The 26036-nt window shown below is 41.6% G+C and overlaps 1 protein-coding gene across 5 annotated transcripts in view; it reads left to right on the top strand.

Moving 5' to 3' along the window:
- TTLL5 (tubulin tyrosine ligase like 5) overlaps window positions 1-26036 on the top strand; it is a 126152-nt gene that overhangs the window by 5084 nt on the left and 95032 nt on the right. For 4 of the 5 annotated variants that reach the window (XM_040560524.1, XM_040560522.1, XM_040560521.1 and 1 more), the window contains exons 5-11: window positions 475-605; window positions 1135-1217; window positions 3279-3348; window positions 3661-3745; window positions 17084-17185; window positions 17327-17418; window positions 19493-19600. In XM_040560524.1, coding sequence (XP_040416458.1) covers window positions 475-605; window positions 1135-1217; window positions 3279-3348; window positions 3661-3745; window positions 17084-17185; window positions 17327-17418; window positions 19493-19600 — 671 coding nt within the window. The remainder of the gene's footprint in view (window positions 1-474; window positions 606-1134; window positions 1218-3278; window positions 3349-3660; window positions 3746-17083; window positions 17186-17326; window positions 17419-19492; window positions 19601-26036) is intronic. The other variant, XM_040560523.1, reaches the window with a different exon arrangement.

Genomic DNA, 26036 nt, shown 5'->3' with positions numbered 1-26036 from the left:
TACTGTAAAGTCCCAGCATGCTGGATGTGTGCCACATACTGTCTTCATTCTAAACAGTCTTTAGGGGTTTAGGGGAGATAGTATGTGAGCTGAACTGCTTGTCCATAGCCCAAAAACTGATTGCACCCCCCCTTTATTTGATGGTATAAGTAAGGTGTTTGGGGCTTGGGGTTCTTTGTTACAGTTGTAGTCATGTATCACCTGTTAAAGTTTGCAAACACCGTTATAACAGTTTGTGCTTCAGTCCCTCTTGGGAATAGCAAGAGGCACTACAGATGAGGGTGATTATCAATACAGCCATATAGCAGAGACAGTGAAACTGAAGAGTAGTTGCAGGTTAGGGCTGAGATATCTGACAGGGCTGCAGATCCTTTAGTAACTAGGACAATAGGTTGTTGCAGTGCGGTGGTGTTTTGTGGTTTTCTTTCTTTTTTATGCTGGGAAAATGGATAGTCTCTTGTTTTGGGACTTCAGGTCGTATGAACTGACACGGAAGGACAGGCTGTACAAGAACGTCAGTCGTATGCAGCTGGCCCATGGATTCAAGGCATTCCATATCTTACCTCAGACCTTCATCCTCCCAGCAGAGTACCAGGACTTCTGCAGTAAGTGAATGGCTGCTGATGCCCAGACTTAAAGCAGAATAACTTGGTAGGGGGAAGGGAATCACTCTTAATACTCCAGTTTGTTTGATCATGTCAGTGTTGATGAAGCTGGAAAGACAGTAGAAAAGGTGCACATCATTTGTTCATATCATTTTCACTGTGCTGCCTGTTCCATGCCTATATAAGTCCTCAAGAAGCTGATTGTGGACTTTGTGTGCAAAGAAAGCTCAGTTTTGGAGCCCAGTGTTGACGATGATCAGCTTCATAATTTCCCTAACTAATATCTGGGCATACTGAAGAGAGAAATGTCAAAAGGAGGTGTAGAGCAGAGAAAAGAATATATCAAAGCAGCAGGAGGAACTGTAATGATTGCAGTGCGTCCTGAGGGGTAAAATTGGACATCAAAAAGTGGGCCTTGATCTCTTACTGGGGTACTCTAGGGCTTTACTGTAGGCAATGTTCTTGCTCCTCTGTAAATAAGCGAAACTAAAGATGTTTCAGACTTGTGGTGGTGTTTTTTTTTAACCAGATACCTATTCTAAGGACAGGGGCCCATGGATAGTGAAGCCCGTGGCCTCTTCCAGGGGTCGAGGTGTCTACCTGATAAATAATGTAAGTGTTCATCAAAAAGGCTGCTTTTCAGTAACATGGTCTGCAAAGCTATGCAAGTTTCCAGGCGAGGTGCATGCAAACATCTAAGCAGACAATGGCCGTGCTCTGGATTTCAACAGTACATTGGTGAGCAGTTTAACAGTCCTGAGCAGCTGGCAAAGTCTGCCCTGGCTTATACTGCGTAACCAAAACTAAGCTCTTTCTTTATGTGCTGTGTGTATCTTGCAATCTATATGGTACTTTCAAGTCTTGGCTTACTAGGTACAAGTTCATACTCCCTGAGACGGTTCGGGAATCTGTGCTACTTCGTGCTCTCCTTGCGGCTGACAGTAGGCTGGCCTTGGGATGATTCCCAGAACTCTCCTTGGTTGTTTGCCCTGGGCAGCCTAAACAGTCCTCACACAGTGTCCTTTTCTCCCTGTCACCCCTGTAAAAGACTAGATAAAATGAAACTATATGACACAGTAAGATGTGTATCAGTCTTAGAATTTTGTAATCTAAATGCTAGTGTGCCTTTATGGAGTAATAGGAATGATTCTTTGAATTCAATATGCTGGTTACAGTGTTTTGTTGCCATTCTGGGGGCTTTGCAGGGAGTTAGCTTGTCATAGGTAACAAATATATCTGGGCAGGAGCCAAAACACATGAGGATATTCCAATAAGTATTCTCAGCAGCAAAACTGACTGGTGAGTCACTTTGTTTTCACTCACTCAAACCCTTTTAGCCTCCCCTGCGCTGAAGGGGTCATGCTGTCTCATCTGTTCTCTACCTGGATTCTTTCCCATAAAATAAGGGAGCAATTCGCCAAGTGTATGAAGTAAGTATTTCCAGAGCTGCACTCAGCTTTCTCTCTGCTTGAAAGAGAGGAACGAGTTTAGGCTTATATGGCAGTTGGCCATGAACTGGGGAAAAGACCCTTCTGGGACCACTCTCCCTTTGTGTACATATGTTTCAGAAACATTTTAGCTAGTTTGGCCCAAAGACTTCAGTGTCCTTCAGTGTGATTCTGTTAAGGGAGTGTCTCCCAAAATTTCATCACAATTTTTTTTTTTTTAAAGGCAAAAAAACCTCTTCGGTTTATCTGGTCCGTTGTAAAAGAAGCTGTCATTTTGGTGATATGCTGAGGGAAGTTGAGCTTGTTCTCTCATGTTGTACATATGTACTCTATATGCCTAGATTTCCTGCTTGTGACGCTGATAAGGCTGAATACGTGTAAAATTGAATAAATTCAGGATGATGGGGTTCTTCTGGCTCTTTTGCAAGCTGGAGGCTGGAAAATGTTTTGCAAGAAACCATTTGCATGAGTAGTTAAAACTGGTTACAAGAAGGAGGACTTGGATACAGCAAAGAAGTAGAAGCTTTTTCAGCAGGTCCCATGACTTTGCAATGTGTATTTGTAATCACATTTTGTATGTAATTTGTAAATCAAATTTGTATTTGATAGAGCTTTCTGTTCTGTGCAACAGGAGTAGTTTTCTCGTACCTTAGCCCCCGCTGTGAACTGATCCTCAGTAGAAGATATTTATTCATGTAGGCAAAAGGGTTGGGTACCAGCTCTGGGTCTAGCCATAGATCCATTAATTCATGAGTATTAATTTTCTTCACTTGTGACTTCCTCACCAACTGTAGTTACATACTCCTTCCGGTGGCTTCCAGAAAATCCCTCCTCCATGTGTCTGGTTAAACACTCAGGAAACAAACAATGACAGTCACTTTCAGATTTTTCTCTCTTGCCTATTTTATATTATTTAGCCATGTGTCTGTTAAACCTGTATTTCACTCTAAGGAACACTTGACTGGAAAATTCAGTGGGCGTTTTTTGGAAATGCAATCATTCCCAAGCTTCTGGTCAGGATCTAATTACCTTAAGTGTATTGTGACTGACTGGTGATATTTTTTTTTGGTCATGTTGCCCCCCCCCCCCTCACCCCTGACATAGTTACTGGTGCAGAGTGGTGTTGGGAGGTGAAAGCTGGAAAAATAGTAGGCTTGATGTAGTCATCTTGTTACTCCTTGAGCCTCCTGGTTTTCTCACTCATGGATTCTCTGTTCTTCTGTAGCCAAACCAGATTGTGCTAGAAGACAACATCCTGGTCTCTCGTTACATCAGCAACCCCCTGCTAATAGATGGTGAGTGTGCTTAGAAATTGCTTCCTGCTTGCACATTCTTTCTTGTTTCTAGGACATGAAGAGCTCAACAACTTTTGTAGGAATTTAGCTGAATAATCAAGTGGTCTATCTTGCAGTAGTTCTCAAAAAAAAAAAATAGAAAATTCATTGCAATCAGGAAGCTTTTTAACTGGGAGAGCTTCAAGCACTGTATGGCAGCAGCAGGTAATGGTTTATTCTTCCCAATGTTCAGAGGGTCTGTTGAATTTCCTCAGTTGGATATGATATCTGAAAGATACTTGCAGTCACTGACTCTTGACAACTGTATTTCAGATTTCAAATTTGATGTGCGCCTGTATGTTCTGGTTACATCCTATGATCCGCTTGTCATCTATCTCTACGAGGAAGGGCTGGCCAGGTAGGGGAGTTTTTTTTTTTCTTCCTTAGTGTATATGCACTCAGTGGTCAAGAGAAGTCTTGGATTGCCTTTGTACTTCTGAGATGGTAGCAAATGGGAAGGAAACGACACTTCTGGAGCTCCACAGAGTTTTTGTAGATGATATTTCATTATGCATTGTCCTATCAGTTTATAAGGTCTTTAGTGAGGGACTTTATTACAAAGGGAAGTAATAAAAAAAATTCAACTTTTAAGAGTTGAATGGCCACATACCGTTAATGGGATGTTTGTTGTAAAGGTCAGGTTCTTAAAACCATTGTGAACTGTTGGTGCCTTGATACCTCTTCTCAATCCTTTCAGCCTGGGTGAAAGGGAATCTAAACTTTCTCAGTTTCCATTTAATCATAAAGGCAAAAACAGAGACCTGTTGTTGGTATCTTCTGTCTTAATACCTTCAACTTGTCTTTTAAATTTTAGGTCAGCGTTTGTATTTTCTGCATTATCAAGTAAAGAAGCTCAATTGGTTCACTGTTCTTATCCTGCAAGATGTCAATTTTCTTTTGCATTTAAGTTATGAAAGATACTTAAGATTCCCAGGGGGAACATTTATCTGCCAAAAATACCCGTTTCTCTTTCATCACAGAAGTTTAGCTAAATAGCTGAGCAACTAATAAATTTAAAACAATCACCCCTCCAAAATTCCAAGTGAAGAGAATTAAATCCTTGCCAGCTCCAGCTCAGACCATAAACTTAACTGTTTAAGATGAGAGCATCATAGGGCTGTCTTCTGCAACAGTCCTGAGCACTGTTAAATCTGTTCTAAGTCCACCTCATAGAGCCAGAAAGAATAACTCAATAACTCTAGGGTTTGAGCCTGCATAGCTCTGACCGAGGCATGTACTGAATCCAGCATATTTTTATCTGAAGCAGATACTGAATCCAAAAAGATGTGTTAATGATGATCCCACAAGCAATATACTCCTCCTTTTAATTGATGAACAGATTCCCTTCAGGTTTGTTGCAATGTGCCTTTGCCTGCAACGATGCTGTGAACAGGTTGCTTCCCTAAATGGGGACTGGAACAGGTGGCTCATTTTGGTCAGTTAAAAATGTGACAACTGTCATCGGTTTGGAAAAGAAGTCTTAAACATATCTGGCACGCAAGTTTTCTATTTTGGGTATTGTTAATTGCTAATATTGGATGTTACTGGGGAGTGAAGAGGGGTGAACAAAATCATCTCGAAGATAATCCAGTGTTGAATATGTGCACTGCCTGTTTTCAGAAAGTCTTAGCAATCTATAGTAGACCACTGAAATAGGAGTTGCATCATAACCAATGTCTTAAAGTTAGTTCTGCTGATCTTGTTGTAACAAATAGGTATGCTTCTGCATAAATAAAAAACAACAACAACAAAAATCTGAGACAAATTTTCTGCTCTGTTAAGGAAGCAAGTGTTCCAGTTCCACGATATGTAGCATTTTTGTCTCTTGAAGACAAATTTGCTACTCCACTGTTGGTGTGTGTTTGTGTACGTGTGTTGGGGGTGTAGGTGTTTGATTTTTTAACTACTCTGTTCCTATCAGAGGTCTAGGAAAGGAAATAAGGAAGGAAGCCAGTATCTTCCTCTGATTGAAATATACTGGTCAGACAGCATATATTAAGATTGAATCATCAAACTATTTAGCAAGGGAAGTATGGAGGTTTATATAGTCAGCTTCCTTCTCAAGACAAGGCCATCTTCAAGTTCAAATAGGTACTCTGTGGCTTTATACCATAAAGGTTAGAATATCTTTCAGGAATGGAATTTTCTTAGTCTTTTTTGGCAACCCGTTCCAGTATTTGATCTTTCTCACTGTAAATCTGTCTTTTTTTTAATTTTATCTAATCAGAACTTCCCTCCTTGCAGTTGGACTGTTGCATCTTGTCCTTTTGCTATGCTCGTTTGGGAAGAACTTGACTCTGTCTTTATAGCCATGCATTAAGTAGTTGAACACAGCAGTCAGATCCATTCCTAGCCTTCTCATCTGTCGGCTGAACAATCTTTGTCTCCTCAGCTGCTCCTTATACACTGTGTTTTTTTCAGACCATTTTAATAGTTCTGACATACTTCTTGTACTGGAGGCTTAAAATTTAATTTTTTGAGTTTGTGAGCTGGTATCCTTACCTGATAACCTGGATGCTGGCTGACTGAATTTCTTTGTTCTGTTGAGGTTCAGAATATTCAGCTTTAGAGCTTGAAACAGCGTTGTAGTCAGTCCTGAGCAAAGAACTTAAATTTTCTTTCTGGTTATGCATCCAGAAGCATCAGTCTCAAGAATTCTGGACTCTATCTTGGTAAGATTCCATGAAGCAATAATACTACTTTTCAGTTTTCTAAAATCCTTACTATGTTTTGATTATAGCTTAAGCACATGGAATCTAATCTAGATCACATCGTGTCCATATACATGACAAATATGTCCTGTATGCACAGGACACTGATATTACTAATAGCATGTGGTAAATAGTTACCTTTTCCTTTAAATTTCATCCTATCTCACGGTTCTTTGTTGGAGGTAGCTAGTATATGGAGATGAACTGTAGCACTAGATACATGATGATGTCAGCTGCACAGCTGTGGGACTGATGTAGAGGGATCAGCAAGATGTGTTTTCTCTGTTCCAAGGATAGTCTTAGTTCTGTTACTGAATTTCAACTACTCACTGAGTAACTTCAGCTGAGTAGTGCTCAAACTTACCGCTAAAGGCTTGCAACAAGACCTGTAGTTAAATGTTTTCTCATGGTAGGTATAAATTTATGAGCAATATTCTTAATTACTCTTAAACTTTTCCCTTTGTCTGTGGCTGCAGAGTTATATTTGTGCAGCAAGTGTTGGCAAACTTGCTTTGGAACACAATGCCCAAGCGCGAGTAGAGGTGACAGAAAACTTGAGGTGGGATGTTCTGTATGGCCTGCAGATGGCACTAATGGTCTTTAGTTTTAGTGATTTGGAATTTTCCCATACTCTGGATTTCCAAATTCACAGTTGGAAAGGTAAGGATCCCGGAGCTACTGGATTCTGGCTTCTTGTTTAGCTCCCTGGCCTTCCATTTAATGCTGCGGTGTTAAGTGCTGGGAGAGACTCCTTTATTGCTTCACGTGCTGTAACACTTTGGTTTAAAGCTGGGACAAAACTTGTGTGGGGCAGGGGGAAATGCCTTAACCTTTGGGAGAGGAAGCTGGTTTCTGTTCTTTATTTAGGAGAAACAGTGCTTAAGTGTGGAAGCAATTTGTAGCAGAGAACTGAGAGGTAACATAGGAGCCTGGAATAAAAGAAAGTATTGGAGCAATCTAAGGGGAAACCCACCAGCAGAACAAAGGAATCTATTCTACGGACCTTCGCTAGTAATTGCGATACTATGTGGTGATTTCCATGTACAGAGGTTGCTTTCTGAAAGCATAGGTAGTCCCTGAAGTGTAGTCAGGGACTTTTTTCTTCTATTTTCTTCTTTTAGCCTGTCTGAAAGGTAATGTTTTCCTCCAGTCTTATGGTTTGTGTATTCCAAATACAAGAAGAACCTGACTGCTTCAGTAAAGCTGGAACCTCTACCAGAAAAGGAGTGTTATCAGGAAACCATAAGATGTAATGATCTTGCAAAGGGACAGACTTGTTACTATACACGTTTGTGATCTGATGTTTGACTAGATACTTCCTTAGGCCTGGTTTCTCTTGGGACAGCTAGACTTGTCATGACGTGATCTAGACAGGAATTTGAGGCCTCAATGCTGAGGAGAAGAAAGGGATTATGGATCAAGCCTGTGTGACTTATATTTCATTTTCCATGTGGAAAAGTGAAGAAAAAGTTTCCTTTGAAGGAGGTCTGAAGGGTATATACACAGAGGTATGTAACAAAGCCTTCAGCTATTGCTGGTTGATTTGTGCTAGAAATACTGAATAGCTGTCTGATTTGTCCTGGTTGACGTTCTTCAGTGCAACTTTTCAGGCAGATGTTGACCATAAAGCTTTTTTTCCTTTATTCTTCAAAAGGGTATTGAGTAGAACTTGGGAAGTGCCAAACAAACAAAAATAGGTAGATGAAGCATGCTTGCATGCGTCTGGTAATTGTCCTTTCAGGCACCAAGTTGCTAAATATCTGTATTTAATCATCTACATTGACCATCTGTGACTTGCAGCCTGGAGACCTCTAGCTGGTACTTCTGTATTGAAGCTGTAGGTTTGGACTGACCGCATGAAGCATATATTCTAGAATGAGGTAGTCTTGACAAGCTTATCCATGTTAGTCTCAATCATTTGATCTCATGTTAAAAATGTGTTGTTCTATTTGAGACTTCTAAAATATGTGATAGAATATCCATACCCATGGATGTATCTCATCAGGTCCCATGGATTTTTGCACCTTCAGGATCCTTAGATGGTCTTGAACCTGATTTTCTCCTACACTGGGCAGTTCATCATTCTTACAGTCCCTGCCTTTGCCTTCTGGGGTCCGGGCCATGTGCTGGAGCTCTTGTCGGCAAAGACTTAGGCAAAATAGTCATTATGTACCTCAGCCTTCTCCATGTCACAGTGACTAGTTATGTGGGCATTAGCAAGTGGAAGACCCAAGGCAGCTCTTATGGCAACTATTGAACTGATGCATTATGCTGATTTTTTTTTTTTTTTTTTTGGAGGGGCAGCCTGGGATGACGAGAATGAGCCTAACTGGTATTTGAAGTACAGTTGAAGAGGACACGGGGCCAGGAATAGCCCATGCTGTTTGTGACAGCCTTCCTTGTTTTGCCATCTAGGGATGCTCCTCTTTCCCATCTGACTTTCCCTCTTCCTGTGCATCTCCCAGTGGGACAGAAAGGGGTCTGGAGGTCTGTTTTGCTTGGTGCCTCCAGACGTAATGGAGACTTGACACATAGTGAAATGTCTCCTTGTTTTTTGGGATACTTCTCCACAGCCTACTTCTTGCCTAAATTACCAGATTTAGGCAGCCTTATTTCTGAGCCTGAGTGGCTGGAAGAGTCCTAGTCCAGCAGGAATTTGTTAGTCTGATTTACACCGAAGTTGAAAAATAGATTTAAATTAAAAAAAAAAAAAAAAGTAACACTGAGCTAAAAACCAAATGTTCTTGCAAAGGGCCCAAGGAGCAGCAGCTGGGGGGAAACTTTCCAGAGCAACACGAGACTGCCAGTAATGGTGGAGGGGGCAGACGGGCTTCCCAGCGCTGCCACCGGCTGCCTGTGCTGCCTGAGCTCACCCTGCTCCTCCACACAGTGCCCCTCCTTCGGTAGCCTGGCTTCCTAATTAGCACTGGCTCCGCTGGGATATTTACCTTTTCTGTGCTGGATTCCTGTGGTTTCCAAAGAATTCAGGTGTTTGCTGCGAGCCAAGGAATTCACATTACCTCACAGCCTGTGCTTAGGCCAGAGCCTGCTGCAGCAGCCCAGTCCCCCCTTGCAGTAACCCCTGCCTGGCAGGCCTCTGCTTCTTAGGGAATGCAACTTATTTCTGTGTGGACACCTGGGATCAAACAGCAGCCACTTCAGTAGACATCAGCTCGCCCAGGAGCTAAGGAGCAGTGTGTTTCACTACGCATCCCCACTGGACTTTGCACCAGTGGATAGTGCAGCCAGCCAGGAGGGGTTCTGCTGTTTCCTTTCTTTTTTTGAGATGAACAGGGCTTGAATCACCGAGGGGAAAGATTGATCTACCTATGTACATATGGTTTTCTTAATAGAAACTTACCTATGCGGGCACCAGTTATCTCCTTTTAGACTGTGTTTTTTACCTTGAATTTGCTGGTGTAAAACTGAGTAGTTGGACCTCAGGCTGTTACTGTCTCTTACACAGTAGAGTGTGTATGATGTATATTTATTTATATGAATAAAGCGTACAGAGATATATGTAATATATAAAATTTATATTACCACATATGTACATACATATCTTTATATGCATATATATAAAGTGATTATATATACTAAAATATGTATTGATATATATGTGTAATATATATATATGTAAGAAACTAGAAACTGTGGGAAACGGTAGGAGTTCACAAGATCACAGAATAGTTGAGGTTGGAAGAGACCTCTGGAAGTCATCTAGTCCAAATCTCCTGCTTAAGTAGGGCCACTCAGAACTGGCTGCCCCGAACCATGCCCAGGTGCCCTTGAGTACCTCCATGGACAGAGACTCCACAACCTCTCTAGACAACCTGTGTCTGTCCCATATCCTGCTAGGGGCAGTGCATATGATGGAAACTCAAAGTGGTTATGAAAAGATTTTAAACAAACAAACAAACAAAAAAAACAAAACCACAACAACACACAAAAAAATACCACAACAAAAAAAAATACCACCCAAGTGTTTTTCTTTCCCTGCAGGCATCTGGTAGAATTGCTCCCAAATCTTGTTCTTTAACAGTAAAACTGCATGAATAATTTTATCTACCTTTGGTTAGAGGACATTCGGCCATAGTAGGTATGTCACCAAAAGTCCTTTTTGTGTTTTGTAATTCCCCTACAAGCTTTGGCTTCTATTCCTAAGCTTCTGCTAACTGACATATCAGATGCTGGAAAAATAAAAAAATCTCTGTTGACAACAGGGGGGAGTGTGATGGTCCCTACATACTCCTGTATTTATTTTTTGACCTGTACTGCAAGGCAACTCCCAGGTGACATTTTGGAATCCAGACCTTGATACTGTTTAAAATGGAAGCATCTGTAGTTCTCTTCTACCAGTTCTAGTCTGTTGAACAGTTCCCTCAGGGCATCTTGTTTCTTTTAGTCCTGACTTTAGCAGCAGTTCATGAAAACCATAAAGAGAAATGAGTGGTGCAAATAACTTTCTATGTGGCCTTAGTTCCCTGAACAAAGTGGCAGCCAATAGACTAACAGGGAAGCCAAAGACTAACGCATGAGGAGCAGAGGGAAGGGAAGAGGGATTGAGAAAAGTGACTCCGAGCAAAAAATGTGAGGAGCGTGCTTATAGAAACGCTACGTTAGTTATTTCCAGGACATTTAGGCAGGAACCCTATGTGCAGTCATGGAAAAGACTATCGTACTGTGTGCTTTTTCTGTAGCACTTGTTTGAGAGAAAAGGATTAACTATTCTTTCCTTCTTCCCACTCTCAGGTCTTTTCTCTTCTCTTCTTCCTTTCCCAGGCCCTGGTTAGATGTCTCAAATAAGCATTCCAGAGCTGCCAAGTTTTATGCAAAACCATGTAACATCTTATGTAAATATTTAATGATCCAGTTTACGTATTTGCAAAATGACTTGCATATGATAAACTTTACCTTGTGGTCAGTTTGTTTCCCAAAGTAGCACTGGGAATAAGGCAAAGAGCAGCGGGTGACCTCTTGGGTAGCGAATGTGTGACAGTAAAAGGGTAGGTTATGTTAAAGCAATGTAGGGGTGTGGGTTAGGGGCAAATCAAAATTTGGGGTGGTATGGTGGATTTGGGGATTTCTCGAGATAAGTGCAGGCTCTATGATGTGTTTTGTGTTTTGTGCCAGGTCAAGAGGCAGAAGTGCTTCACGTCATTTGTGGAGTAGGTGGCCTATTGATGGTGGTCTTACAAGGTGGGGAGAGAGGACAGTAGTGTCTCTATTGAAAAGTGACTTTTAACAGGGGAAGTGTAACACAACAGGGAGGCAAAGGGCTGGGATGCCTCTGGGTGACTTACTGTTAGTCTAGAGGCTGTGGGTCCTTCTGGAGTCTGAAGGAATTAGCAAGAAATTCTCCTTTGAATTTTCTGTTCCTGGTGGCTAGGCTACCTGCTGCCACTCCTGCCATCCAACTGCTCGCTTTTCGTTGCTCTTCCTCCCTCTGTGATCCAACAGAAAGTGCAGCCAGAGGGAAGGCAAATTTATTCTTGTTGAAGGTGAGCTCTGTTGCAGAGTGCAGTTGCTGGTTAAAGGGAACTAGTTTTTGCCTTTGGCTCGAGCTGGATGTGCCTTTGTGACTTTCAGCTGAGATGTAGGCAGGTGTGTCACAACTGCTGAATGTATGAGTGCCACTTCCTCTTCTAGGTTTTAAATTCAGAAATAAAGGGTATCTAACGCTGTTCTGAGGAAAGAGAAGCTGCAGTGAAAGGGATGGAGGCTGCCGGGGCTGTTCACAATCGGTTCGCTGTTACTTCTGCCTTGGAGGCTGTACCGCTGGTAGTAGTTTGAGTGGAAACTGAAGAGTGCACAGTCAACCTCAGTTTCATCTTCCTTGTTTCCAGGTGTATTTTTGAGACAGAAGCTCTACCGGAATGCTTGTATCTAGAAGCTTTTGGAATCTAATCTCTTATATCATGCTAGTAGGTGTCCTTAATTTTGTTTAAAAAAAGGGGGTGAAGAGAGGGTTGGTTGTTAGTTTTTTTTTAAAAGCCTTACATGAAAATTGTAAGAACTCAAAGCAGTGTGAGTTTAGTGGTTGAACTGTTCATGTCACACCAACTCAACTACCAGCAATACACAACAATATCAAGTGTGTTGGGTTTCCGTGTTGCAAAGCATTCTGTGTAGCCCATAGCTTGGACAGGGCCAGTTCACAGCAGGGAAAATAAGAGTTGGTTGAGACAGAGCAAGAAGGTGGTGTTAGTGAACACAAGATGGCATTTCTGAAGATTTTCACTTGGTAAAATAGTTTCCGTTGGCTGAAGATTTGCCTCCCCATTCGGACAGGCTGGCCTGTAATTTAGGAGTGCTCTTGGATTCCTGGCTGATTGCAGGCTCCCACATAGCAGCATCCACGAGTAATACTTTGGCTAGGAAACGGCCTTATCCTGGCGGATGATGACCTGGCCTCAGTTATTTGTGCCTTCATCACTATTTGGCTGGACTATAGCAATATGAGATACCTGGGCATGAAGCCTTTAGTGCTTAGGAAAATAGCTTGTACAGAAAGTTGCAGCATGTGCTCATGGTAAATTGTGTAACAGGGAAAACATCAGGTTTGCCCTTTGTTTTCTGTGCCACCTTCCCATATAGTTTTTAAACTGTTCTTAGGATCTTGGTCCTTATCTTTTTGTTGATAAATGTTCTATGCTTCGGATCAATTAAAGGTTACTTACGCTTTTTAATGATGTGGCCAGGAACTTGATAATCCTTTAAAAGACTGAAAGAGTTATCACGAGTTTGTTATGATCTCAGAAGAATTTACTAGGTGATCTTACAAACATTGAACTTTTCCTACTTTCCAGTCATAGCCTGTTGCCATGACCTTATTGTATGTGAAAATAATTTCTACATTTTTGTTGAAGCAAGGCATTCTGTAGTGTGCAAGTCTCGTGTTTCCTGGAGGGACCAAGTGCAGTAGGTGAATAGCTTTTTTACTGCAATGGAAGGAAGATGCTGTGATGTATGGTATGAAAAGCCGTGGAACCAGAGAGTACTAAAGGTAATCATAATTGGTATTTCAGTGATAATGACACTCTTCCATTGCAAGCAAGTGCTAACACAATATAAGGGATGTAGGCTATTGCCAGCATCGTACCTATGTTCCATTGCCATTCTAACATCCAGAGAGTATTGATAGGGGCTGAAGAAATAACTTGGCTTTTCCATTTGTGATTTGCAGACTTGTACTTTGGATAAGGCTAGTAAGGCTGTCAGAGCAGCTCTGGAAGAATGTATTAAGTTGACATTTGATTCTGTTGTTTAAAGCTTGGAGTCTTTCTGATAGCAGACTTGAGTCACTTAACATTTTTTTTTGCTGCATTACTGAACTGAACCACGATTATGCCTTAAAATGACAGCATCCTACTAGGAGAGAGAGAATTTTATGTATTGAGAGCTCTTGAACACACTGGAATCCCTTCTGAATAATCAATCCTATGGAAATGTAAATCCTATAGTAGCCTTATCATTCTTAGGGCATGGAGTTCAGACCAGCTAACGAATAGGGATAGTCTCTGTAGAAGGAAGCTAATGCAAGTGTTTGAAAGTTAAAAGAACTATTATTTAGAAGTATCATTTATATCTGCCAGGGGTTGATAGTCTCATATTTCTGATTATGTGCATAATTAGCAACAAGAACAACCAAAATTAAATTGATGAGTGTGGTGAACCTAATTGTTCTCCTCTTCAAAGTATTGAGGGAGCCTTGACTTTCTGATACAGCTTGCTACTTATGCTCAGTGTCTTCTAGAATCTGGTTAAAAGCATATTATCAACTAAAAGCTTACAGTATGCTGCTAATAAGTGATTGTTAAGGTGGAGATTAAGTCATAATTAAGAACAAAATACGTGATGGAGCTGTTGTCATTGCTTTCAAAGCAAAGAGCTAAATCCAGGAAACTTGCAGTTAAACTGAAAAGAAATGCAAATATTTTAAGCTGTGGAAATATTTGGAAAGGGGATTCAAACTTCCAAACTCCTTTCTGTTGCCAACTGCTCTAACTTCATGTATAGTTAAAGCTCAGAAAAATCTGGTGCAAGATCATGTTCACTTTTTTAACCTCGGCACTCAGTTACATCATGGAGGTTTTTTTCCTGCTCCCACCTGTGTATTTATTTTTAATTTTAATTTGGTGTGGATTTGCTGGTATTGTTCCTGCGGGGAGAGAGATTTCTCAAAATGGCTACCAAACGAGGGCATTAGTGGATTCAGTTTCACTGAGAAATGGGATATTTGGCAGTTCTTTCTAAAGGAGGATTTATTTTTTTTTTGTTTGTGTGTAACTTGTTGTTGGATGTCCTTGTATAGTCCAGCATCTTCTGAACTGTAGAAAATAAGGGAAGGATGAAGAGAGATGACTTTATTAAAGTGAAAGGGGTTGTGTTTTTATTTCGTGTATGCCAGGTTCATTGCACAGCTGGATTCTCTGGATTTCCCTCCCTCCTCCTCTCCTGTATTTTTCTTGATTGCTGTCTCCTTTTTCCTGCTTTGAGGGTTCATCAAATTTGCTCTTCTTGTGAATGATCCTACATTGACATCTTAACCTACTGTGGTATAGGAGAATGGTCAGAATGAAGAAGCTGGATTTGTTTTTGGTTGGCTTTTTTTTTCCCACTAGAACATGTCTGCTGTTACAAGCTGTGGTGGCTAGCAATGGCTCACACTGGTATTTCTGCAAATCAGATGACATGGATTCTGTGCTTGATCTTTCGTTTTACTTATTGTTCTCCAAAATCTGAGGTGTAAAATGTATCTTGAAAAGAGAACTGATTACATGCAGAATAACAACGATTACCTTGCACTTAACTTGAAGTCAGGTCCTTGTCTTGTAGGATTTTGCAAATATGTCCACAAATGGTATTATCCTCTGCTTAATGCTTGCTTTTTTAAGATGATTTTGTGGCCTCCTCCTAAAATGGAGGCACTACTCTGTGTCCTGACTGTGCATCCTAACACCTTCCTTTGTCACATGAAGAAGAGGGTGCACCTGTATCTGATTGAAGTTAATTGGCAGCCTTCTCTACTTACTCAAGTGGCTGTTCAGTCAGATCCATGAACTGATCTGACTTGCCTGTGTCTTCCCAATTTGTGGAGCAGACCAAGGAGAGTGGCCCGAACATGGAAGCGAGCAGGTGATGAGCTTTCAGCTGCAGTATGTCCTTACACTGACAAAGGCTGATCATACAACTCCAAGTTTAGAATGTAACTTTTGCACAAGATACAATTTTAAACACTTTAAACAGGTGTGGCTATCGGAAGAAACAGTCCTGCACTCTTACTGGCTGCTGTTCCCCTTTTCCTGTTGACCTTTTCCTTTCCTGACACAGGTATGTGATCAGTTCCCTTCTGGCTATATAATATGAACTATATATGACAGAGGGGTAGCATGTGCAACTGTACTAGCAGTGGGATGTGGAAAGGTTTTTTCTTTCCCCCAGAAACTTGTTATTTCAGCATTCTTTTAACCTCTTCCTAAGGAGGTATGTTTTTGATAAGATTATTGTTTACATTGCTTCAATGCAATTTTTTGCCTTATTCCTGTGCTCATTCAGGGGCTCGTGCTGTCCATTGTATTCTGCTACCACAAGCATTTCTGTACCTGTGCAAAAAACTGATTTGATTTGTTAAACAGCTGAGCACAAAAAGAGTGTTTTTAGATGGCACGTCTGCAGTGGCAGACGCTCTTCTCTCTTGTGTCAGTATTGTGCAGGTAGAATGAAGGTGGGTAGTTGAGGAAAGAATATGGATAGTTTTAAGCCTATGGGGCCACTGAAAACAATTACTTATGAAATTACAACTTTCTTTGTAGCTGTACAGTAGACAGGATCCGGGTGCTGGTCTGCCTTTTTCCTTCTTCTTTCACGTTTTTCTATCTCACACACTCTTCCCTCTGCCTCCTTACTCCCAACATAAAAGCAAAAAAAGAAAAATAAAAAAAATTAAAGAAATCCCTCCAACTCCTTACAAACCCAAATCTGGGCTATTTTTCAGTTGGATCAGTTCTTTGATTCATTTCAATGCAAAAATCTTTGATGGCAATTTATGGCTTAGGGAGCGTTGATGGAGCACTAGGTTGCAGTACAGCTAATTAACACCTTTTAATCAGAAATTCACCGCTGATGTTGCCATAATAAACAGTCTAATCTAACTGTGGCATTGTTGGCTGTAACAGGGTTCAAACAGAGACAGGTGAGCTTGTAGCAGTGGCTTGCTCCTGATTGCTATCTTCCCTGCAGTCCCTTTGTCCTTTCCTCCTCCACAAGTTAGATGACATCTTTGTGATACAGAAGGGTTGCACTGTCCCTGAGAATGACAACGCCCTGGAGCAGATGCTGTCTCATTGGACAAATTGGTCTGGCCTGCAGGTTCTGCCTGGTTTCCTGAATGCTTCTTGAGAAAGGGGATTGACGGTTGTAGGCTGTACAGTTGTCAGCGATAGAAATCTGTTCCCACATTCAGCCTTTTCTAAGGCATCTGCGGAGTACACAAGAACTGAACTGTGCTTGTAAAAGACTTCGGGGAATATTGACTGTGGTACGCATATGTAGCAAGACTGCTCTATATGTGGGTGCTTTTCCAAGCACCAGTGGATCTTACATATTCATGGTAGGTCCTATTGTGAAATTGAAGGGCCTGTGACACTGTCAAAAACTTAAATGGCCTGTCTGGCCAAAATGCCTGAGGACCATAAATCTAAGCAGTCAGGAAAAAAATGTGCCTAGTGTGAAGTGTATACTGTTAGGCCACAGAAACTCCCAAGAGAACAAATGGAGCCCCCTGCTTTAAAACACTGAAAAGAGACTAAATGTGTCAGAATGTGGCCCTGAACTGTATTTTTGTGAGAAGTGGTTGCATTTGAAGTCGCGTTCCATGCATCCTTTCCCTAGCCGTTGTAGTCAAACAGTCCATGTAGTAGGTCATATTTAGCAAGGATGTCGCTCATTCCAGAAACACTATAAATCTTTATCCCTCTTTACAGGTTTGCAACTGTGAGGTATGACCAGGCATCCAAGAACATTAAAAACCAGTTTATGCATCTGACCAACTACAGTGTCAACAAGAAGAGTGGAGATTATGTCAGGTACTTGGCTGGAAAGTGGAACTTTGTCTCTAGAGGCTGGGTTAATTCACCTAACTTGGTCTGAAGTTGCTACCAGCCCTCAGGGATAAGACTTGTAAAAGATAAGACTTGGTGTAAACTTGCTTCTTTTGCTTCTTTTAGCTGTGATGATCCTGAAGTAGAGGATTATGGAAACAAGTGGAGCATGAGTGCAATGCTGAGGTACTTAAAACAGGAGGGGAGAGACACTGCAGGTCAGTAGAGATCATGTTGTTTTATTCCTTTATTGGATTTTAATCATCCCACTAGTGTGAATCCTAAGAAGTCAGGGAAGAGTCACAGTGAGTCCCATTTAGCATCAGAGCAGGGTGGAGGGAAGCATTGTTCCTTACAGCGTACTCTCTAGAGCTGTGCACTTATTCTCTATCCTCAGAGATGAGTCCTATCCCCAGAGATAAGGCCTATCCCCTTCCCTTTTGCAAATAATATTCTGAATTTTTCTCGGGGTGTGTTTCTTAATATTTTTACCTACATTTCCCGTTTCTTAAGGTCATCCCATTCCTTCTAAAAGCTTCCCTCCCTCTACTGCTCCCATGGCCTGTTCAGTCTGATGAGTGACCAACCTCTGGAGAACTGTGCCAGTTTGAATGACTCTTGGATGTGGTGTCATCTTTCCATGGCTCAGGTTTTTGCTGAGTGTTTTCATTTCAGTCTGTGTTTCATACAAAATTGCTCCCTCTTCCCCACCTTTGCCAGGTCTGCTGGGAGTAAATGCATATGCAGAGCAGAATCCAGGTATATCCTTTAAGGGATAAATTACCTGTGATACTGAGCTGTCAGTTACACTACTGATAGCAGCTGAGCCCATCCTGCAATTGTTGCCAGGGAACACGTAAATGACGGAGGAAGGGGTTTGAATCTGGCTTTCAGGTGGAAGTAGATGTTTCCCCATCATGTGTATGCATGGCTGGCCAATTACTTGTGCCATACGTTTTTAGTCAGCTCTGTAGATATAGCTATTAATATTGATAAATCCTGTTCCCTTACCCCTCAAGTATAAGACGTGCGCTCATAGGTAAACTGCTGAGCAATGTAAGGAGGTTGCCCTGTAACTGTCTGTCACAAGGCTTCTTGCACCTTTCTCTGATGCATCTGGTTCTGGTCATATGGAGGCAGAATGCTGGCTGGAAAGTGCTGGCCCTGTCTGGACTGGCGAGTTTTTTGTGCTCTGGGATGTTTATGTGCACTTAGATGTTCCCATGTTGTGTTGCTTCCACTTAGTCTGCCTCTGGCACAGAAGTTCGCATCTGAATTTGCTTGCATGATCCTTTGTAATTATTCAGGCCCCTGCATGTCATCAGCTGAACATGAAAAATAGTAATTGTATGCCTAAATCGAACTCCCTAGTTAAGTGGTTTGTACTAGATGTTCTCTGGGACAGGGATTACCAAAGGTTTGCGTGGGTTTGCTGAGGTTTTGGTGTGTTTGCTTGTGTTGCCTTTGAGTGGTGGGAGAGGCTGCGCTATCATCCTTACTAATTTTTCATACTATGGCTCCAGTGTTTACTCACTCCCTCTTCCTCTCACTTTTCTATTGCTTGTCCTTGAAAACAGAAACTAAGTGTGTTGTTCTTTCTATAGCATGACTCATCCCAAGCCCAGTGTGGGATCCAGGTCTATATCTAATGTGCGTCTTTTCTTGCCTTTTGCTGCACGTCTCAGCTTCTTGTTCCTGAGCTCTGTTTAGGGGTTTATACAGGAGCCAGAGAGAGCTTCCTTACTGAAACTGGAGATTATCTGTAGGTCAGCAGGACAGGAAGATATCACCGATTATATCATTTTGAAATAATTTGTAAATCATGGTTTGGGAACAGCTGCTTTAGAGGAAGGTGCAACATCACAGAACAGTTATATCATGGAAGTCCACAAGAAAAAATTTTGTACTTCAGTAGCTGTGGCTTGTACCCTGTAGATTAAGGGCTCACCTCACTAGCACGCTCTTGTTTAATCCTTCCTAATACTCTGAGTGGGTGGTGATCAGACTCCAGCTGACTTGTGCTGATGTGCTTGCCACATGTTTCTGCTTACTTGCACTGTACTTATTTTCTTATCATACTCATTTGTGAGCACTTTTGCAGTAGGATATTTATGCATGTACATGTTCCTGCTTGCATGGATTTCCAGACAAACATTGCTTTATCATCCATAGGCTCTCATGTGCTTTGATTCACAAAGGTATCTGTCCATATACATATACTCATGCTTTTCTAGATATTGTGTGCTGCTTCACAATCTACTTTTTTTTTCCCCCACCCTCCCCTCCTTGCAGCACTGATGGCCAATGTGGAAGACCTGATTATCAAGACTGTAGTTTCTGCTGAACTGGCCATTGCTACAGCTTGTAAGACTTTTCTTTCGCATCGTGGCAGCTGCTTTGGTAAGGAACTAGGGACGTGTTTGTTGACTGGCTCTTGAGTTCTGTTTGAAACTTCCATCTTTCCAGTGCTACAGGGAGACTTGCATTTCCTATTGCAAGGAAGCCTGATTCTGTGTTTTTCTCAGTATAGGCTTCTGAGGTTGGAGGATGTTGAATCACAATTGCCCCTGTGCCAGCATCATTCATTAGAGTCCTGTGCTAGAAAAGGGGATGATGAAAAGGGACTTGAAAGGGAACTGGAGAAGTGCTGGAAGGTTGAAGTAACTGACCCACTAGTGTCCTTGCAAAGGTTGGCTGTGAATAATGAAATATCCCTTCAGAACATTTCATACTGTGGGCAAGATGGCTCAATGTAGTTCTGAATTAGAGCCCTATGTGGGTCTGAGGGTTAAGGAAGAAATGTGTAATGCAGTTCCTGGAATGACAGTGGTGGTAATGCCTCTTGGGCTTGTACTTGTGTGAGAGAACCGCATGGCGGCGTCAAAGCTTATTTCTGGCAGAAGCTGGATGCAGAGCTATGTGCTGGCAAAGGGATTTGAGAACTCGCTGGCAGCAGATGCTGGGAAGGGGTCCAGAAAGCAGCGGCTGGTACCAGAGTGTGCCTTCTCCTGCTTTCCAGTGGCTGCTTCCCAGCCTTCCCTAAAGAGGCCTCCTCCTGCTCTTAGCTGCCCTCCGCTCACGTGGAAGCACGCACAAGGGAGGAGTCTTGGGGCAGGGGAAAAGAGTCTAGAACGTGTTTCGGTCAGTGCTTAAACCAAAGACCAAGCTTAGCTTAGGCTATTCCGTGTTTGGGTGTTGGGGCTTCTGTTTAAACTAGCTGTGACAGGTAAATCAATTTGTGTGGTCTTTGCATTGCACTTGGGTGTTTATAGCCGTACAGCCTGCTACACTAACATAGCTGCTGTCCTCTTTGGATTCCCTGGGCTGATGAGTCATGGTCAAGTACCAAGGAGGGCCCATGGCTGATCAGTTACCTGCCAAATCAGCTGCCTCTCAGTCCTTAGCTTCTCCTCGGTGACTCTGCCTTTGTTCGAAGTTGGAGAACTGTAGTGTACATGGGGGCTTGAGTTAGATGAGCTGTTTAGTGAAGTAATAGTTTAGCAGCTACTCCAGAAATATCAACAACTGGATTAAAAACAAAAACAAAAAAAGTCCCTCTTAACTGCCTCTTTTTTCATTCTCCCATTTTCCTCTCTGTTGTGTCTCTAGATTCCACTGAGCTGCGTATGTGGAAACTAATGTTCCTCATGTACTTTCTGCTGGGCCTGGCTCTGAGGTTATCCCACTTCCTGCTGCCTCCCCAGGGCTGCACTAACCACCCTCTCAGATGCTCCCCCACAAATAAACTGTTTTGTTCCATTTGTTTCAGTGTAAACATAAATTAAGAGCTTCCCAGGAAAGAGAGCTTAAGCAGGAGCCATACTGCTTCCCTAGGGAGCCTGAGGCATTCCCAGAGCTCTGTGCTTTTTGCCACCTTCCCCCACAATGAAGTGGTGGTCCTTATCCCAAGGTTTTGAACTGCCCTCGTCATGCAGGATGGCTCCTTCTTCATCCCTTTGTCCTGTTCTGATGCCACTTTTAACCCTGTTGCAAAACAAAAAATAAAGAAGGCAATTTTTCTAGTCAGAATGGCTGAGTTCATAGCTGTTAACATGAGGAAGAAAACTGGGAATGAAGATTTGAAGGCAGCATGCAGAGGCTCCCAGGAGCCTTTTTCTTCATTCTAGGCTGTGAACAATGAAGCTGCATGTGTGTCCTGAGAGAGATGGATCACTTACAGAATATCTCAGACTTCTGAAACATGTTTCTTTTTTTTTGAAATAGCTTTTATTTGAAAAGGTTATAGAAAAACATGAGTAACTTAATGTGTGTTCTGTTGTAGTCTTTATAATGCTGTTGTGGGAGATAGGACTATAGCACAATTACCACCTTCTTACTAAAAATTAAATCAGAAATACTTAAGTTGTTTAGATTAGACTGTCAACTTTATTTCTCTAACAGTTTAGATCTGTCATTGTGCTTCATTCCTTTCCCAAGTAAACCTTTTTTACGTAGTATACATTTCTTTTAGATTTGAGGGAAGAGACTCCATTACATGGCTTCTTCATGTTCTAAAACAAGAGTGGTGAGACTGTCTGTATGGTTCCAGCTACCCATGCTTGCCTAGAAAGTGAGAGTGGTAGGTCAGAATGATTCTTTTTCTAATGTTAAAGTGTGGTACTGCTGAAAATTTGTGGAAAGATTGTAGTGAGTCCCCTTTTGGTTATGCAATGTTAGCTGTTCACTGCATTTTAGTAGTAACTGATTCTCAAAGGACTTGTGATGCTCAGTAGCTTTGTTCTTCGGAAGCGCATCACAAAGTGTAAGTACCATGTGCTTTTGCTGCAAGCTTGTTCGTGCATTGATAATAGCAATGTGAACTCAGGTCTTTATTTTTTTCCCTTTGATTAGCCAATAATTCCTCATTTAAAATTAAGCTGCAAGTAAATATACTTAACCAGTAGTTCCAGAGGAGGGCATGCTGCAGCACTCTGAATCAGTGCATCATCCTAAAACTGGTCACCAGTTGAGTTGTTGGTTGCTGCTAGAGCCTTCTTTAAGAGAAGCTGGATTTTGCACTGACTTTGAAAAACGTGACATCTTGGTGTGAACAGGAGGTGCAAAAAAAAAAGCTGACCAAAGACTGCATTGTTCTCTCCTGGAGTAGGCACTTCTGGGTGGGCTGGAAAAGGCAGTGAGGACTGCTTTCAGACAGTCTGAAAACTCTCTCCATACGATTGTTTAGTGGTAGATGGAATGAAGGCAACTGGGTGCAGCATTTATTTATGCCAGCATCTGGTGTAATACCACTTTGTGTACTCACTGAAACATGAGCCTGGAGAAGCAATACATTAAGTCATCTGTTTTTCTCCCTGCTCTAGCCAGCCCAACGGTGACACCACTGAGCTCTTTAATCAAGAAGGCAGGGCAAGCTAGGATAATATGCATGTTTCTTGATCCCACCAAGGCATTATTGAGCATCCAGCTTAGCTGCTTCTTTGTCTTAAGGGTGAAATTGGCCAGGCTTATGCTACTAATCTATATGAAAATGGTATAGAGCAGATAAACTATTGTACTACTTGTGTGGTGTTGACCTGGAGCTAAACACTTAAAAAGTCTTAATTTGTATCTAATCACCAGTCTTCAACCATCTACATTACTGCTCTTTGTGAACACTTAATTTTCCTAGTAGTAGCAGTCGACCTGTTTGGGATAATGGTAGTCTTTTGTAGTATTGAGCAGTGTTGGCCTGCTCCATAAAGAATTTTGAAGGATACAAAAAATGTGTGATTAAGGGTTTTCTGCACTGACTTGTTTGACATGATTATAGGAGAGTCCCTGCTTGGAGACTTAGGCCAGCCTTACATATACCACACACGTTTTCATCTATGAAACCAGAATAAGATATGTCAAACTAATAGCAGAACAAGTGTTCCCCACACTTAATCTTTTTTGCAAAGCTTAATCCATTCAATTTAGCTCCTTACTGTCAGTCTGTGCTCTAAAACTGGTGTGTAAAGATGCCAGCGTGAATCTGAATAAGATTGTCCTCTGAGTCTTCTGGCTCCCATCAGATTCAGAAGTGCTGTACCTTTCTGAACAGGTCTCCTGATGATTGTAACGTGCCAAGGTAGTTTTTGTTAATATATGTATATCTTCAGATTTGACTGAAACAATCAGCTGAATGTGAACAGTAAGAAGAGTTTGTGGGATAGGTCTTCTAGTGATAGCTCCCATAGGAGCTAGTCTCTATCCCTGCACTGTTTTCCTTACTTGTCACTTCATAGCCCTAAATGGTACCTAACTGATGGATGTAGCACCCAGAGCTCAGCTGAAAGTCAGAATCCCTGCTGCCACAGGAGTTTTTGGTTCATTTAGGAAACTGTTCTCAGCTTGCTAGCACCAGTTTCTTTAACCTCTTTTCTTAGGGCACTGTATCAGAAGTAGGAGGAATGAACTCTTCCAAAAACAGTAATAAAGAAATGACCAGCACTGTCAACTTTTCATGATCAGTGGACTTGTTACCGAAGTCTGAATCAACACTATGCTCTCATTCCATCTTTTACTGTCATTGGTTTTTGCAGTGACATTAAGGTCTTCTGCAGATAGCAAAGAATATGGAAGTGAGGTCTCCTGCGTTGCTGGGGCTAAGGTTAATGGAGTTTGGAGTCTGAAGTTGGAAATCAGAAGAACCTGTGTTAGTAAAGTCAGGAAATATGCTCTGTTTTTTTTTCTTCACTTCAGGTATCTATGGAGTCAGTTGTCTTTATTTTGATCTACCTGCTACTACCTTTTCCTAACTTGGCCACCCAAATTTGTTGAAGAATAGGAAGTAACATATCAACTCTTCCATTCCTCAGTGACATAAGGGAACTTAAGTGGTGTCATGAGGTGGTTATTGGGGTGCTAACCTCCTCACTGACTATGATTTCACATACTGAGTTGAAAAACATTCTTCATGGGGGATAATTTATTTACCCTGTAAGATTAGCACTATAAAGGCAGCCCAGTTTGCACCAAGACTTGTGTTCTTTGGTTTTTTAACTGTGAAGATTGCCTTTTTAGCTTTTCTGACCCCAGAGTGGAAGGATGATTCTGATTCTGCCTTGGTATAAATAATGAGCCCAACTGTGGTCTTTTCTTCACCAAACAAAGTAGTGGTTTGTGTAGGCACCCTCAAATTAATTCACTTTTGAAGACTTCAGGATTTTATTGGAAATGTGACTATGTCCTTCAGGCATCAGTAGAAGGAAGAAAGGTTGCAAAACCTTTTCATAACCGATGAACGTTCTGTAATCACCTGTCATGGAGAAACTGTCTCTAAGTGAGGTAATTGCACCTTTAGACAAGCTAATACGACAGACTAGCAGGTTCTGTCTGTATCTTATGTGAAGCAGAAAAGAACACCAAGATGTGGTATAGTTGTTTCCCCTCTTGTTGGATCTTTTCTTCTAGTGTTAACACTGAGATAAAGCCTACCTTTGTTAAAAGAAAGTCCTCTGAAGAAGGGAGTTAAAGAACCTGTATTATTTGGCATGCAAGGCAAATTCCTGCACCAATACTTTCCCCAGAACACTGTCCAGAAGAGAGGCTTCGCTCTACTATCACTTGGTGTGAGACACCGTGACCTTTTGCTTACCAAAGCCTAAACTGTTATGCTGGCCTCTTGTAGAGCAACAGGAGTGCTTGAGGACCTGGTGGTGATAGGTCCCAACATGCAGACTTTTTATGGCACTGTAGCTGTTAAGATGTACAGTTGAAGCAGGTACTGTACCGTCACTAGGTAAAGCAATCTCTGTGAGTCCATTAACTCATTTACAAAATACTTAGCAGTTTCTGAAGCCTCAAGTAGGATGGAAAAAAGGAAGACTGGAATTCCAGTGGCACAGGTGTAGTTCCTTGCACTTAAGAGTTTCTTGCTCAAAATGAGACGGTCTGTTTTTGTCGCAAAAGCAGAAAAGTTGCATAGTGTGCAACTTTTTTCAGTGTGTATGTGTCAATTCATAACCTCAGGTTGCCTCCATTCAATTGCAGAAAACCTCCTCTGCAATAAAGCTGCTGCTTTTTCCCTAGTGGACAAGCTGAGAACAAAGACTAAAACTACAGTGACCTTCTAGCAATTGAGCTTATTCTATGCAAAATCATGGAAACATTGTTTGCACTATATGCTATTTCTTGTGAGTTAGTTGCTAGATTTATGGAGAATAGCAGATTCTTTGGGAATATTTTCTAAAAAGGATTTCCATTGCAGTCTCTTACAGGACTATAAGCCAAACTTGGAACACAAGGTAATTTATTAGAACCAAGAAGCTTGAGACAACGTCTCAAACCTTCCTCTTATTCTTAAATAATGACATTGGTTTAAAATTAATAAAAATCTCTGGCTGAGCTGTTGCTGTTAGACTTTAGTCTAACACTAGCACTTCTCTTGGGAGGATTGTGAAGCTCTGTCAGCAGTGACTTGTCTTTATGGGAGTGGGAGGATAGAGGCTGTTCCTGCTGAGTCTTGGCAATAGCCAATACCTCCTGATATAATTTCAATCTCCTTAGCAAACTGCAGGGGTGAAACGTATTTTTGTGGATCACAGTAGCAAGAGAAGGGGAGCAAGGGAAGGCACAGTAGAAACTTGCTATCTTAGTTTCTTCTGTTCTCCTGTTAATAACAATAGTGGTGCAAGATGGGTTGTTGTACACCTACTGTTGCTGCAGCCTGAGGCACACGTTTCTATTTTGCCCACTCTGTTTTCTTCATCCTCTCTACAAAGGGAAGTAGCAGTCTTGCTGAAGCTGGTAATTGCAGATGGTATACTTCTGGTCTTTGCTATGCTCATGTGATTCTACATTTTTGTTCTGCCTACACATAACCTTGATTTTCATGATTTTTTTTCTTTATTTT

Source organism: Cygnus olor, chromosome 5 (assembly GCF_009769625.2).
Source record: "Cygnus olor isolate bCygOlo1 chromosome 5, bCygOlo1.pri.v2, whole genome shotgun sequence".
Taxonomy (NCBI): domain Eukaryota; kingdom Metazoa; phylum Chordata; class Aves; order Anseriformes; family Anatidae; genus Cygnus; species Cygnus olor.
The sequence above is the reverse complement of the archived record's forward strand: the minus strand, read 5'-3'. Positions and strand labels throughout refer to the sequence as shown.